Source organism: Arachis ipaensis, chromosome B5 (assembly GCF_059453495.1).
Source record: "Arachis ipaensis isolate K30076 ecotype BB chromosome B5, ASM5945349v1, whole genome shotgun sequence".
Classification (NCBI taxonomy): Eukaryota; Viridiplantae; Streptophyta; class Magnoliopsida; order Fabales; family Fabaceae; genus Arachis; species Arachis ipaensis.
The window spans coordinates 156,721,535-156,735,754 of NC_142440.1; the positions used below are offsets into that span (position 1 = coordinate 156,721,535).

General features: G+C 29.0%; 1 protein-coding gene across 1 annotated transcript; it reads left to right on the top strand.

Annotated features, from left to right (window-relative positions):
• Positions 1–7,378: 7,378 nt before the first annotated feature.
• On the top strand, positions 7,379–12,781 carry LOC107644756 (agamous-like MADS-box protein MADS3). Its single transcript, XM_088488949.1, has 9 exons — positions 7,379–7,490; positions 7,549–8,118; positions 9,233–9,317; positions 9,499–9,560; positions 9,911–10,010; positions 10,145–10,186; positions 10,523–10,564; positions 11,070–11,182; positions 12,263–12,781. The coding sequence occupies exons 2-9, from the start codon at positions 7,937–7,939 to the stop codon at positions 12,360–12,362; spliced, it is 726 nt and encodes a 241-aa protein (XP_088345075.1). The 5' UTR covers positions 7,379–7,490; positions 7,549–7,936; the 3' UTR covers positions 12,363–12,781.
• Positions 12,782–14,220: the final 1,439 nt, after the last annotated feature.

Genomic DNA, 14,220 nt, shown 5'->3' on the forward strand with positions numbered 1-14,220 from the left:
ATAAAACCCTTCCATTGTACCCAACCCTCAGTACCACTCCCACGCTGTCACACCCTTATCCCAGCCCATTCCCTTCTAAAAGAAAGAAAAAAAAAACAAAGAAGAAAAGGGTGAAAGAAGAGAGAGAAACGGAGAAGGGACAGAGAGGAGAGGGGGAAAACTGAGAAAAAAGAGAGGGAAGAGAGGAAGGACGTGTCGGCGCTGGTGGGCCTTACTGTCACCGCGCCCTACCAATCGTTGTTGAGAAGGTCGAACAGAGGGGAGAGAAAGCTGGCATTGAGAGAGGGAGGGGTGGTCGACCCAAGCACCGTCGCGTCAGCACGGCTGTGCCACCACAGATGAGGAGAGATGTGTCGGAGGGAGAAAAGGTTTGCGGTGGAGAAAGAGAGAGAGAGCGCTCGCGAGGGATGTTGAAGCTGCATTCCGCCGCCGTGCTGTGCGAAGTAACCGCCGTTGCCTCGAGCCTCATCGTCGTCGTCCTCGACGCGAGATCTTGCCATCGTTGGTGGGCTCGAATCCACCTCCGGTCTGAGCTGAGGGAGAGGAAACGCGTATAGGAGAGAGAACAAGGGGCTTCGTTGCAGCTCTGTCACTGCCCAGCCGCTGTCACAAGCGGAACGTCTCGCCACCACTGTGCTCCATCACCGTCGAAATCGGGATATTCACCGGTAACTTCGCCTCTTCCTTTCTTGAAATCTGTTCCGCTTCTATTCTGTTCTATTATTCTGATTATTGTTAGTGTCTCCGCTGCCTTAATCACTTGGAGTGATGCTGCTGTCGCTAGGACGGATGTCTGAGTCTGATTTCTGTTCTTCTGCCGCTAGGAGCTGACACCAGAGCTATTCCTAATGATTTTGGTCGGATATCTTTTTCGATTCTAGGCCATTTACATGTTTTACTATTTTTTCCATGCTTATTATGATTCAATTTTTGTATATGTCCTTGTCTAGGTTTCTTGAAGCTGTTTCAGCTATTGTAATTGCAATTTGTAATAACGCGGTCGCTATAAGAGGCGTCAAAGCTGTTGCTATTTTCACGGGGTTAATGTTGTCGTTGTTGCCATGAATTAAAAGGAAAGGGAATTGCCACGACAAGTTATGTGGACTCGGCTAACTGAGGTAGGGTTGGTTTTAAAATAAAAATATTTTGGGTTTTGAATAACTGATAAGTTTAGTAGATTAATACAAATAGATGAACGTCTGAGATATAAATAATTCTCTATTGTGAATGAAAGGTTATGTTTGTTGGTGATTGGTTATTTTCTGAGTTTTTGGTAAAATTGATGGAATACGTTGATTTTAGATTTTATATTGAAAATAAAAATGATTGGTTTTGAATGATGAATTTAGAACGTCGTTTTGAAATGTTGATTTTGTTGAGTCGGGGTTGAAAAAATAAGACCCGTGATGGATGGCGAACTGTAGTTTTTAAGGGAGGTGCTGTCGAAATTTTTCTAAGAATTTAAAGGAGTTTTGGTTATGATTTTGAAAATGAACTTGATTTAAAATAATTATCAGAAAAGATAAGTTTTGGATACTTTTATGGATTTTAAGGAGAGTCGGATTCCCTTGAATTGGTTAGATGGTGATTTTAATTTATTTGACTTTTTTTATAATAACGAAACGAGATTTGATTAACTAGTTAAAGACTTTAAAACAGTAATTTAAGTATAATTTCAAGAGTTTGGGGACAAGTGAGTAAGTTTGAAGGTTATGTTTGAATTAAGATATAATTTAATGACAATTGGTTGGAGGTTTAATGGTGATTTCAATATTGAGGAAGAGGATAATAATTGCGTATGATTGAGGTATGGTGATGATGAATGAGATGAGATTGAGAATGATGTGGATATTGATGAATTATGATTGAATTATTCATATGGCTTATGAATTTGAATTATCTGAGACACGAGTTTTCTTGGGTAGACGCAGTGACTTGCCACCACTTGCTCCAGGTCCAGGTTGAGACTCGATACTCTGTTGATCCTCTGTCGCAAGATGTGATCGAGCACTTTAACTCCCCGGGTTTTCCCATGGGCATGTATATATATATATATATGAATTTTGAATATTCTATTATTGAGCTTGGAGTTTGAGTCCTTGAAATATTATTGAGCTTGGAGTTTGAATCCATGGAATATTATATTTGAGCTTGGAGTTTGACTCCATAGATATTATTTTTGAGTTTGGGGATGCACGCATAGAGGGAATGTCCAATAGTTAACTACCAGGACATGTCAGGCTGGCTATATAACCGATAGATGAGACTCATCAGCCATAGAACATGCATGCATCATATGCATTTGTATGTTTTGATTGAGTGTGCTTTTGTTTTGGTTTGTCTAATTGCTTAGCCATATTTATTTATTACTTGTTTTACTTGCTGTACCTGAATCCTATATGTAATTTCTTTGTTTGTCTTGTATGTGTATGTTTATCTGAAAGATCTTTTTTGGTGGAGACGTGATGAGAGTGGTTTCTGTTATGTGGTAATGAAGGTTGAGGCAGGTGGACTAGGTGTTGCCTGAGTATTCTAATATATGTATTGTTTGGATAGGAGTGACTGATGTATGTTGAATAAGAAATTCCTAGGCACGTCCTTGGTCCTTTACATTTTTTTAAACCAATCACCTTATTGAATTGTAAATTAAATGAAACTTCTTTACGATCTTTTAAATTAAGTTTCCTCCATAAAGTTTTTTTCCAAATGGTTATCTCAAGGACAAATTGTTTTATAATGAAATTAATTCTATTTGCAAGTATATCTTTACTTTGATGGTATTCTCGTCTCTACTCAAAACCCTTTTAAAGACGATGTTCTCACTCCCGTATAGATTTTCTTTTTCAGCGACAGGTTCAGGAAGTCTTCGACGTGAAGCCGTGATCGGACTACAAAGATTTATATATATGTATATATTTATATAAGTGTTGTATATTCTTATTTATTGGTTTAGTGGAGATTTTACTCCTCATCAATTGTCATTTTGATATTTTAGAGGGACATGATGACTTATTTTTGGAAAATTTTGAATAAGTTTATGTATCTATTATTATGTGGATATAATTGTGTGGTTAAGTGAATTAAAGTAAAGACTTTTCGATTTCGTAACAAGGATTTGGTTTATATTCGTGAAGGCTCAATATTAAATAATTATAATATTAAATTAACGGATTAGAGGTAAGTGACGTCTGAGTTTTTAGTACGGTCATGAAGTATTAAAAGTAAGGGTGTTACAATATTTTGATTTTTAATTGATGAAATTGCTATGGTTTGAATTCTATTAATGTAAAATTGGATTTAGGTTTAGGGTTTGAATTCTGTTAATTGATAAGTTTGGGTGTAGAGATAGATTTTGTTGCTGTGAAATTAGATTTAGGGTTTGGGGTTTGAATTCTTACTGAAAAATTAGAACATTGGATTAAACTACTGAGTTTAGGGTTTAGACTATATTAAATGTTAATTATCTTTTATTTTTCAATTTTTTTTATTTTTTTAATATTTTTGAATTATTTTAAAAATCCGTGAATATTCGCAAAAATCCCAATTTCCGGTAGATATAGGGTCTCCATTACCTGTTGCAGGGACAGAGACGGATTATGGGTGGCGGGAGCCGGAAACGGGGGCATGTCCCCGCCCCCATAAGGACTCATTGTTATCCTTATTAGTGACTCTACTTAACTACACTCCTAGTTGATTTTTTAGTAGAATGCTTACGATTAAACTAAACAAAATTTCCATGATTCTTCAATTCTATATTACTTTTCTTTGTTAATTTTTCTTAAACTAGATTAATTATTTTAGGTTTAATGATTTTGTTAATTTCTATAATTTTACTAAATTTATAAATAGATTTTTATAATTTTTTCTTTTTCAGTTATCTTTTAACTTTATAATTAAATTTTTGTTAGTGTAAAATATTAGAATTAACGAAATATTTTTTTTAAATTAAAAATAATCACAATTAAAAATTTAATTATAAAATTAAAATTATAAAGAGTAACAAACTAATTAAACTATTATTTTATCATCTAATTGAACGTTGATTTCATTTTTCAAAACTAGTTTCGTTAACAAAAATCTTTTATGTGCTATTTCATATTTTATATCCTTTTCTTTCTTTTTTTTTTTTTTTTTAGTTTTTAACTTTTTATATATTCTCTCACCTTAATTAGCCTTGTATCATCATGTGTGTGGATAAACGCACCCAAAACGGGAAATGGAGGTTCACAATTTACATATGAAAATATATTCATCAATTTGGTCCTCAAATAGTCTCAATTTAAGTTTTGAAATTTTAATTATTTTAATTTAGTCATTAAATTTTTTAATTAATTCTGTGACAAAAATCATCATAAAATCTAACGTAATTAAAATTTAAAAAATTAAAAAATTAAATTAAGACAATTAAAATTTTAAAAATTAAATTAAAACTTAAATATAATTTCAGAGGCCAAACTTAATATTTTCTCCCACATTCACATATATTAGAACTGTTTGGTTCAATTTATTATTTTAATACTCTTTGGTTCAATATATTATTTTAATTTAACATATTCCTAACACCGGATGCAATGAAATAAACACAAAATTATCTCTTAAAATTTGTGCACTACTTAATAATTAATTAGAAAGTACAACTTAATTAAATATATTCAAAAAATATAAACTATAAATAACAATAATTAATAATTAACCACATAAATTTATTTTTATATAAAAAATAATAAAAATATCAGACATAAAATATAAAAATATCTTTATTTAAGTAGTTCCTAACATTTTAATACAAATCTAAAAATAATTTTTGAAATTTAATTTGTTTCGTGTATAAAAAAGTTTTTGAAATTTTATTTGCACCAAAAGTATTTTTGAAATTTAAAAAAATATATCACATTAGTCTTTTATTTATTTTTTATCGAATTATTTTTCATACTGTAGGTGACTTGATACATTTTTTTTATATTAGATTAAATAAAATGACATTATTTTAATTTTAACACTAAATATTTAATAAAATAATATCAATTAATCTTAATGTTCATATATTTTTGGTGGAGATAGATAAGATGTTTTATGATTTATTAAAATTAAATGACACTGTTTAGTCAAATTTTTAGCATTAAAACTAAAATAACATTGTTTTATCTAATTCATTATAAAAGGCTATATAATTATATGTCAAGTCACTCATGAAGTGATGAGTAATTCAACAAAATGAGAATAAAAACTAGGGCAATGTTAGGTAATTAATGATTTATTTGAATAACATAAACAACGAACTTTAAAATTAGTCTATTTTAACTAAAAGACACTACATTCTAATTTAATGCTACTAATTAAATTTAAAATTAATTTATTCTTTTAACCTTATTATTCACATTGTTTAACAATATTGTTGGTTACCTATATTTTTCCTAAAAACTAATACGATGGCATAATATTTTCCATCTTAAAATTTTTTTCGGTACAATTAAATTCTTAGAACTTTTTTTATACAAACACTCAATCTCAAATATCAGTTTGCTATTTACCCTGCTGTGTTTTAGGGGTGCGCATGGATCGAGTGAAATAGGGTTTGATGTGACCTAAACCCGACCCGACCCGGAATATATACCAGGTCTATTTGTTAGACTCGAATCTGGCCTTAGACCCAATGAAACCTATACACTTTCGGATCACGGTTATACTGGGTGAAAACCGAGCCGTTAACATTACATTACCTTAATACTTTCTTATAAACTAGCATGTGAAAATATCGAAATTTTCAAGACTCCAATCATTATTTGACATGGTAAAATTCACTTAGAAAAATATAACAAGAACCAACTCTTCTCTAGAGTTAAAGCATAACCATAATCAATACTAATATTGTCTAATAACACCAAATATTTAAATCAATGCAAATAACACAATATTATGCATTAGTCTAAAATCTTATGCATTTTAAACATAAAACATTAATTTATAGTTTTATAATAACTAATAACACAAAATATTAAGATTTACAATACGTAAATTCCACATAAGAATAGCCATCATCCATCACTAATAACACAAAATATTAATTGTGTATGATGACCGGACCACCGGATCGAGTTTAGGTGACCTGAGTCATGGCACAGACCCGACCCAAATTAAAATAATAATCGGGTCTATTTTTAAAACCCTTATCCGACTCTAAATTCGACAAAATTACACCAAATTAATCCCTAAAATATTTGGGATCGGACCATACACATCCACTATACAAAAGACTCATGGTCTCTGATCTTAGCCAAGTTGCCCTCAAAACTACTTTCTGACTGTGATGATTAAACGTGTCAAGTTTCGATTGGCTAAGTATCAATTTGATGCGACAATGACGTCAGGCTAACAGAACAGTGCTTATGTATGACAACAAAAGAGGCAATAAGGTTCTGAAACGTGGCTAGGTCAAATGAATGTGGCCCCCTTAGGTCTCTCTCATGGAGTCTCTCCTAGGTCCAACAACTAGGGTTAATTAAAGTTGAGCAAAAGTTAAAAAGCTGAACAAAATAAAATAAATTGGAGATTACACGATGAGATTGAAGTGACACACTTGTGTGACTGGGAATCACGAACCAAAGAGATCGATTTCCATTGTTAACTAAATGGTTGGCAAACCCTTACATTATAATCAATTACATCTATCATCATCAATATAAAACATATTAAAATTAAACAACACAGATTTAATGAATTGCAATTAATTAATTACAACCATTTCAGTGGTTATTTATTATTGAAAATGAAGTCTTAGGCTTACAGATTCCATGCTCCTTTAATTTGTTCGACACGTCCCTTTTCATTATCTTAAGAGGTATAAATACTTGACATGGCTTCCCAACTACCATGTCTCTGCCTGTCAAAGTGGTTCTCATTTCTCAATTTCCAAAATAGACATCATCATACAAATGGAGAAAATCCAAGGTTATCATTTTCTCAATTACACTTTTTTATTCTTTATTTGTCTTAAACTCTTTTAATTAATGAAAAAGTATATGAAATCAAGAGGTAATCAGCTAAAAATTAAACAACTTAATTAATTTTATTTATTTTTAATTTATAATATTTGATATTAATTATTTCTCACCCCAAATTAAAATTCTGAATAATACGTTGGAGAAATAGGGGTGGAGATCATGAAATTTTCAACAATCTGATTTTTAGTATATAAAAAATTTATAAAATATATAAAAGAATATTCATTTAACATGAAAAAGAAATATTCTAATACTTAGTAGAAGAAACATCCTAATACCTAGCATAAGCATTATCCACACAAAGGTTTTGAATTCACCCAGAAGTATTTAACTGGTTTTTGGCTAGTACTCTCTTGGTTCCCTAGCATTGTTGTTAATTAATTTTAAATATGCGCTAGACAACTTTTCTCTTTTTTCAAAACCTAAAAGCTATGACCTAAATTTTCCAAAAAAGAGAATTTAAAATAATTTAAATCAAAATGATTCATTGTAACTTATTAAAAATTAATTTCCTACCACATGTATTAAAAAAAAATAAAATAAAAAGGACAAATCTAATAAAAAGAGATGCGTAATGAATTAGTCGGCGAAAGAATACACATAATTATATTATTCTGTCTATCTATTTTGTTTTGCAGTCCCCACCTTCAATGTTTAGTTGGTAACAAAAGTAATGAATATCATGAGAAAGAAAACACAGACAGTACAGTAAAAAGAAACAAGCTTTGCTTTAGGATATATATGAAGGGGTGAAAAGGGTGGTCAAATTTCAAAATAGATAAGGTGTTATGATGTTGAAGAGATATGTGCTTTGCTGTGTTGTCTCTCATGCATGTGGTTTTGTGTTATTATTCCATAATTCTCTGCTATGAGTTTGAATATATAAAGAGAGAGAAGGTAGCTAAGGAGGGAGTGTGTGAGATAGAAGAATTAAGATGGGAAGAGGGAGAGTGGTTCTGGAGAGAATAGAGAACAAGATAAACAGGCAAGTTACATTTTCAAAGAGAAGGAGTGGTTTGTTGAAGAAAGCTTTTGAATTATCAGTGCTTTGTGATGCTGAAGTAGCACTCATCATCTTCTCTAGTCGCGGCAAGCTTTTTCAGTACAGCAGTTCTGAGTAATTCTTTTTCTTCTTTCTCTATCTCTTTAATTCATTCTTAATCTCATCGTCATGCAATTACTCTCTACAATTAACTAATACTTTATTATTATTCCTATCTGCTCCACATAACATAATCTTACTTTTTTTTTTTTAATCATACAACTGGTTTAATTTCTTAATGCTACTTAGTGTGTATGTAAATACTTCTTGTTAAGTAATTATGATTATTAAGAAAAAATGTGAAAATTCAGGTGCAGTTAACTTCATGTAAAGTTGATAATTAAGAATTAATCGTTAAATGATTTAATAGATTTGACTAAATTATCATCTAATAACTCTCAACTATTAACTTCATACGAGTCTTTTGCCTTAAAAAAAATGTTAGACAAACTAAATTTAACCAAGTTTTTTTTTAACTCAAATTTTTGTTATTAATTTTTAATTAATCAAACTAATTTGATTAAATTTAGTTATTAAAATGATTTGGTCATGTAGTATTCCTGTATTATTACTTCTGAAATAATTCCATTATTATTAGAAAATAATTATTTATTGTAAATTCATCCTAGACGTGAATAATATATAATAATGTTTCAGTATTTATATGCTTCAAGTTAATTATTGTTATGAACTAATTAATATTATTATTGTTCTTTGATTTAGTGCATATTTTAAATTTTTTTTAGTTAATCTTATAAAATTTTATTCCTACATTCTGTTTCTCTGTTTATTAGGGTGATAATTCTCTTTTTTTATTTTTCTCTTGACTCATATCTTGTTCTTGCTTAGCTTATTTAGCATAATCACTATCCTATCGCATGTTGGACAAGTATATTTCGTTTAAATTCTGCATAGTGAGATTATTCTTCTTTGTTAAGGAATATAAAATCCATGGCCACTATCCACTTTCTTTCTTTACTTCTTCCAATTTGTTCTGTTGTTTCAGAATCAGATGCATCTCAAGGTATAAATTAGTGGTCCAATTTTTATTTATTTCATGTTTTGCTTCAATTGTTGCTACCATGGTCCAATGTACACTTCAAACTAATTATTGTATTTCATATTAAAATAATAATTTTACCAGTTACTTACTGTTTTTTATTTTATTTTTAAATTTTGATGATGATAGCATTAGTGGAATTATTGAGAGGTATCGCCAATGTCGTTACAACAAGTTGTCACAGACTGGCAATTTATTTGATCAGCAATCACAGGTTTTTCCTTCGTTAGTTCGTTGTTTAATTTCTCCTTTAATTTTTAACCATTATATTATGATTATGATTATGACCAGAATTATTTTTAGAAATCTAGTGCTTTAGCATTTATTATTATTATTATTATTATTATTATTATTATTATTATTATTATTATTATTATTGGTGATGTGCCTTGCAGAGCTTGTACCAGGAATTCTTGAAATTAAAGGTAAAATATGAATCTCTGGAGCGAACACAAAGGTAAACTATAATGTGTTATACTTCAGATATATTTTAGGGTTTTGATTTTATAATACTGCTGGGAGGACTATGAATTTCCAAAATTAATTTTTTTTTATTTGTCTTATACCAGAAACTTTTAGATGAGCAATAAAAATCGAATTCTAAATCTTTAAGTCATAAAAACTCTGATAATATGTTATGAAATTATTTATCCAAACTATTTAAGTGAATAGAAAAAAATACGTAAATAGTTATATATGTAACTAAACATGCATGTGGTACTCAAACTAAACAAGCTAAGGATAGTAAATAAACATGTTTGTGAATGTTATTAATTAGATGCTTACAATATATAGTTTGAATTGAAGGCATTTTCAAGGAGAAGAACTTGAGCCCCTTGGCATGAAGGAACTGATGAACCTTGAGAAACAAGTAGAAAGAACTCTTGCACAAGCTCGACAGCTCCATGTATATATAACAATTACAATCATACTATATAATATAGTGTGGTGGCCTAGGTTGCATGCATTTTAATATATACCTATATGTGTCTTTTATATTATATGTGGTTGATTTATATATTGTGTGCTTTTCAATTGCAGATGAAGAAGCTCATAACACGACAGGCAGAATTAAGTGAAAAGGTAACTTGAGCACCCTTCCTTTGTGAATAATCACAAAATTAAATTAAATTTAACTAGATGTAATGTAAGCAAAATACTCAAATTAAAGAAGATTAGCACTTTAACCTGCTCGGAACTTGATTCAATTGAAGCTAATTCTATATTATAAAAAATGCTTAAAGGGTCACTATAATTTATTGTTTTTTTTGTTATTATTTTTAGTCTAATAATCTAATAATATATTTAATTCACATTTTTAAATATTAATGACTAACGACTAACAAAAAAAATTATTGATCATCTAACATTTCTCTAATTATATATGCATATATTATTTATTCTTATTAATATTGGCAGGTGCACGAGGACCAGGAGCTCAACAAAAAGTTGAAATTCAAGGTTTTTCCCTTTAAGCATTGGACATATAAATTAATTAATGTGTTAATAACTTAATATTAAAGTTGCATTATTTCACTGCTGTGTTTAAAACAAATTGTACTATTTTTAGAAAATATTGAACATTTTTGTAATTTAATTTAAAACCGTTAAAAATATAATTATTCATGTATCTCTTTCTATCATCGTTAAAAAATATTTTTATAACTAAATGTATGTTTCATAAATAAAAAAATGTTCAACATAATTCATGCTTTTAAGCTAAGAAGTTACTCTTGCACGAGGAACAACTGGTTTCATGACATAGACTTTGAAACCAACAAAAAATGTCAATTTTTTTTATATTTATTATTTTTATATACCTGTCTAAAAGAAAAAAAGAGAATATCTAAATGCAATTTAAAATTATAAAATAAATAAATAATATGAAAGTGTTGGGTATTTCAATTCCTGCTATATATAAGGCCTCTTAATAAATTTATTTGCATTCTGAAAACTTATGATGCAGTTAAGAGATGAATTCCCAGACCTAATTGCTGAGCACAACAACCCTATTCATGAGTTGAATGAAGTACAAGCCATTAATCAGTTCCAGTCTGAGACGCTCTTAAACAACACACGGTATATCCACTTTTCTCATTAACATGTCATCACATAGAAAAGAGGCTCACCCTCACAACTAAAAATAGCTCTTGCTTATAAATTTGCTACTTTTTAATTTAGATGTGGCAGGGAGAATGGTGTAGTACATAGTTATGGAGTGTATATGTGCTTTACGCAACTGTGGTGTTAGGAGCAAAAATCAGATTATTCGATTTTTGGGTCCGATTTGTGTTTAAAAAATTAATAAAATTTGGGGTATACAAAGTATCCCAAATTTTTTTTAATTTTTTAAACACAAAACAGATTCGTCAAAATTTAAATTTTCTCTTCCACACTAATCAAACTGTCCGATTAGTAGGCTTAATTTTTTTAACAAAAAAATCGGATGGTCCGATCTCTTTATTCTTTGTTTTCGAAAAAGCTGTCTCACATTTATGTCTAACACCCACATTCTCCACAACAACGCACAACACACACATGCTTCTTATATCCAAAAAAATAAGCGGCATTTTATACTTTGAAAAAGACATAGAATTGAATTGTTGCTATCAATGTAGTTAGAATTTCGATTTAACTCTTAAAATCTTCTAATATTACGATTTTAAATGAGTCTATTAATTTTACAAAATTTATAAACAATTTTAAATTTTATATTTTACTTTCATAATTTACTTTTTCGATTTTAAGTAAAATTTTAATTTTCTCTCTCTTAGTTGCCAAAATAAATTATAATAGTTGCATTAACAAGTAACAACCACTTTTTGAGATTACAACCTTATTAATTTAAGAAAAAATTATGTTTGCATCATCTTTTATTATATCTTTTTTCTAATTCTTTTATGTACAAAAGATAAAATAACCAAGTTATTTTTATGTAAAAATAATCGATAAAAATTATTAGATAACTTAATATGTTTGATTAAATTATTATCTAACAGTTTTTAATTTTATGAATCACTTTTAACAAAATAAAATATGTATATACAAAAGTAGTGCATATAACATTTTTCTTAGTTTAAAATCTGTCATGACAATACACTATAATATTAATTATTTTGCATAACCAAATTAATGTTTATTACATACAAATTGGTGCAGCATGTTTGAGCATCATAATCAGGAGGGAAAAGCAAGTGGCACAAGGCAACAAGATGGTCAGAGCAGCCATGACAGAAACAACAATGGTTGGCTTGTGTGAACCTTCGTTTTCTTCTTATTATGATTACTGCTTCTGCCTTCTATGCCTTCCTTGCCTTCTTATTATCAAAGCAAAATGTACAATAAATAATTAGAATTTTGTCAGAATTTTTGTTGTTAACTGAGGTGGTCTTATATGTTTAGTTTTTGGATGAAATTCCTAGTTAGTTTCATCATTTTTTTAAACATTAAACCACCATTATAATTTCTGACAAAAAATCTAATTAGATTTCACAAACTATCAATGTAGCTATAATGTCACATGGTTCAGGAAAAGCTCCTTGTTACGTTGACCGCTTCTTCTGTCCACATACTTTAATTTGAAATAAATTTATGGAGAATTGAAGAAATTAGTATCTTTTAATGCAAATGTACTAGGTGTATAAATACATAAATATATGATGACTAATTTTAATGTACTGTTATATTATCTCAATTAGGTCTCGAATTGCTATGTAACACAACTTAAACGTGATATATACTTGTGTATTATATTTGATACAATAGGTGATGATGCAATGTTGCCAGCCAAAAGCCCAAAACTCTTCTATGGAAGACGTCACAATTTTAGGTTTTGGTTCCGTTGACAATAAGTCAAAAACATCTCAAGACCGCATGCTACTATTTTTATGATTTTTTATCACTTTCTAGAACTTAAATTTTTGGAATAAAATTTTAATATTTGTTATAAAAAAAAAAGTATAAAACAAGGTGGAAACTCAGGTGTAGTCGACTTCATGTGAAGTTGATAACTGAGAGTCGTTAGATGATTTGACTGATTTATCTAAATTTTTATCTAACGGCTTTTGACTATCAACTTCACGTGAAGTCGACTACACCTTAGTTTTCATCGTAAAACAAACTACGATTTAAAACGTCAAGCATTGTCCAAAGTTGGTGCATCAAGCATCAACTCTTTTTGCAAGGTGCCGTTTAACTCAAGAATAATATAGCATTGTCCAAAGTTAATATAAGAAGTTTTTCTTATTATGTTTTACATCTATAATATTTTAAATAATAAATATAAATAAATAAATAATAATTTTTAAAATAAAATGAATAATTACTATGTCACAAACTCACAATATATGAAATATGATCACCTTTAGAAATTTACAAGGAAATAGTGAAAATAGAAAAATAAAAAAGAAACTGAATGGGCCTTTTTATATAATTTACAAATTAGATGGGCCTTTGTTTAAAGCATGTGAGTGGGTCCAGCCCAATTATTTAATTCTTAAATGTGTCAGTACTATACACGAATCTAGGTCGAAAGGAGAAATCCTAGGTTCATATATTTAACTTTTTGTATAATTAATTTAGATTGATTCAGTAGTTAATTAATTTATTAATTTATTTAAATAAATGTTGAGGTTTGAATTTTAATTTATATGTGTAATAATCTGTTGATTAATAACAAATTCTAATTTATAACGAAGTCTATCAGATTGAGAGAATAAAAAAATATTTTTTTTTTATATAACTCATCATCATCTCACCGCCATGATCATATATGCTTTGCTAGCTAGATGTACTATGGAAATTATAAAAAATTAAACTGGTGTTGGCAAAACCGCAAAAGACGTTATTCACTTAGTGCTTTAAAAAAAATGATAATATATAATCGTAAATTTTGAAAGGTGTCACCTTTTTTTCCTTGCAAATAATCACGGATTTCTTGTCCATGTATGGCTTTACTGAAAAAGACAAATAAATGAAAAATGCTGGATATTGGTCGGTATTTAATTAAAAATATTTAAAATATGAATTAAAAATATGTTGTTAAATTATTAAATTAAAAAATAAAATTAATTATTAAATTTTTTTTAATAAATAAATAAATACGACAAGTTTAATTC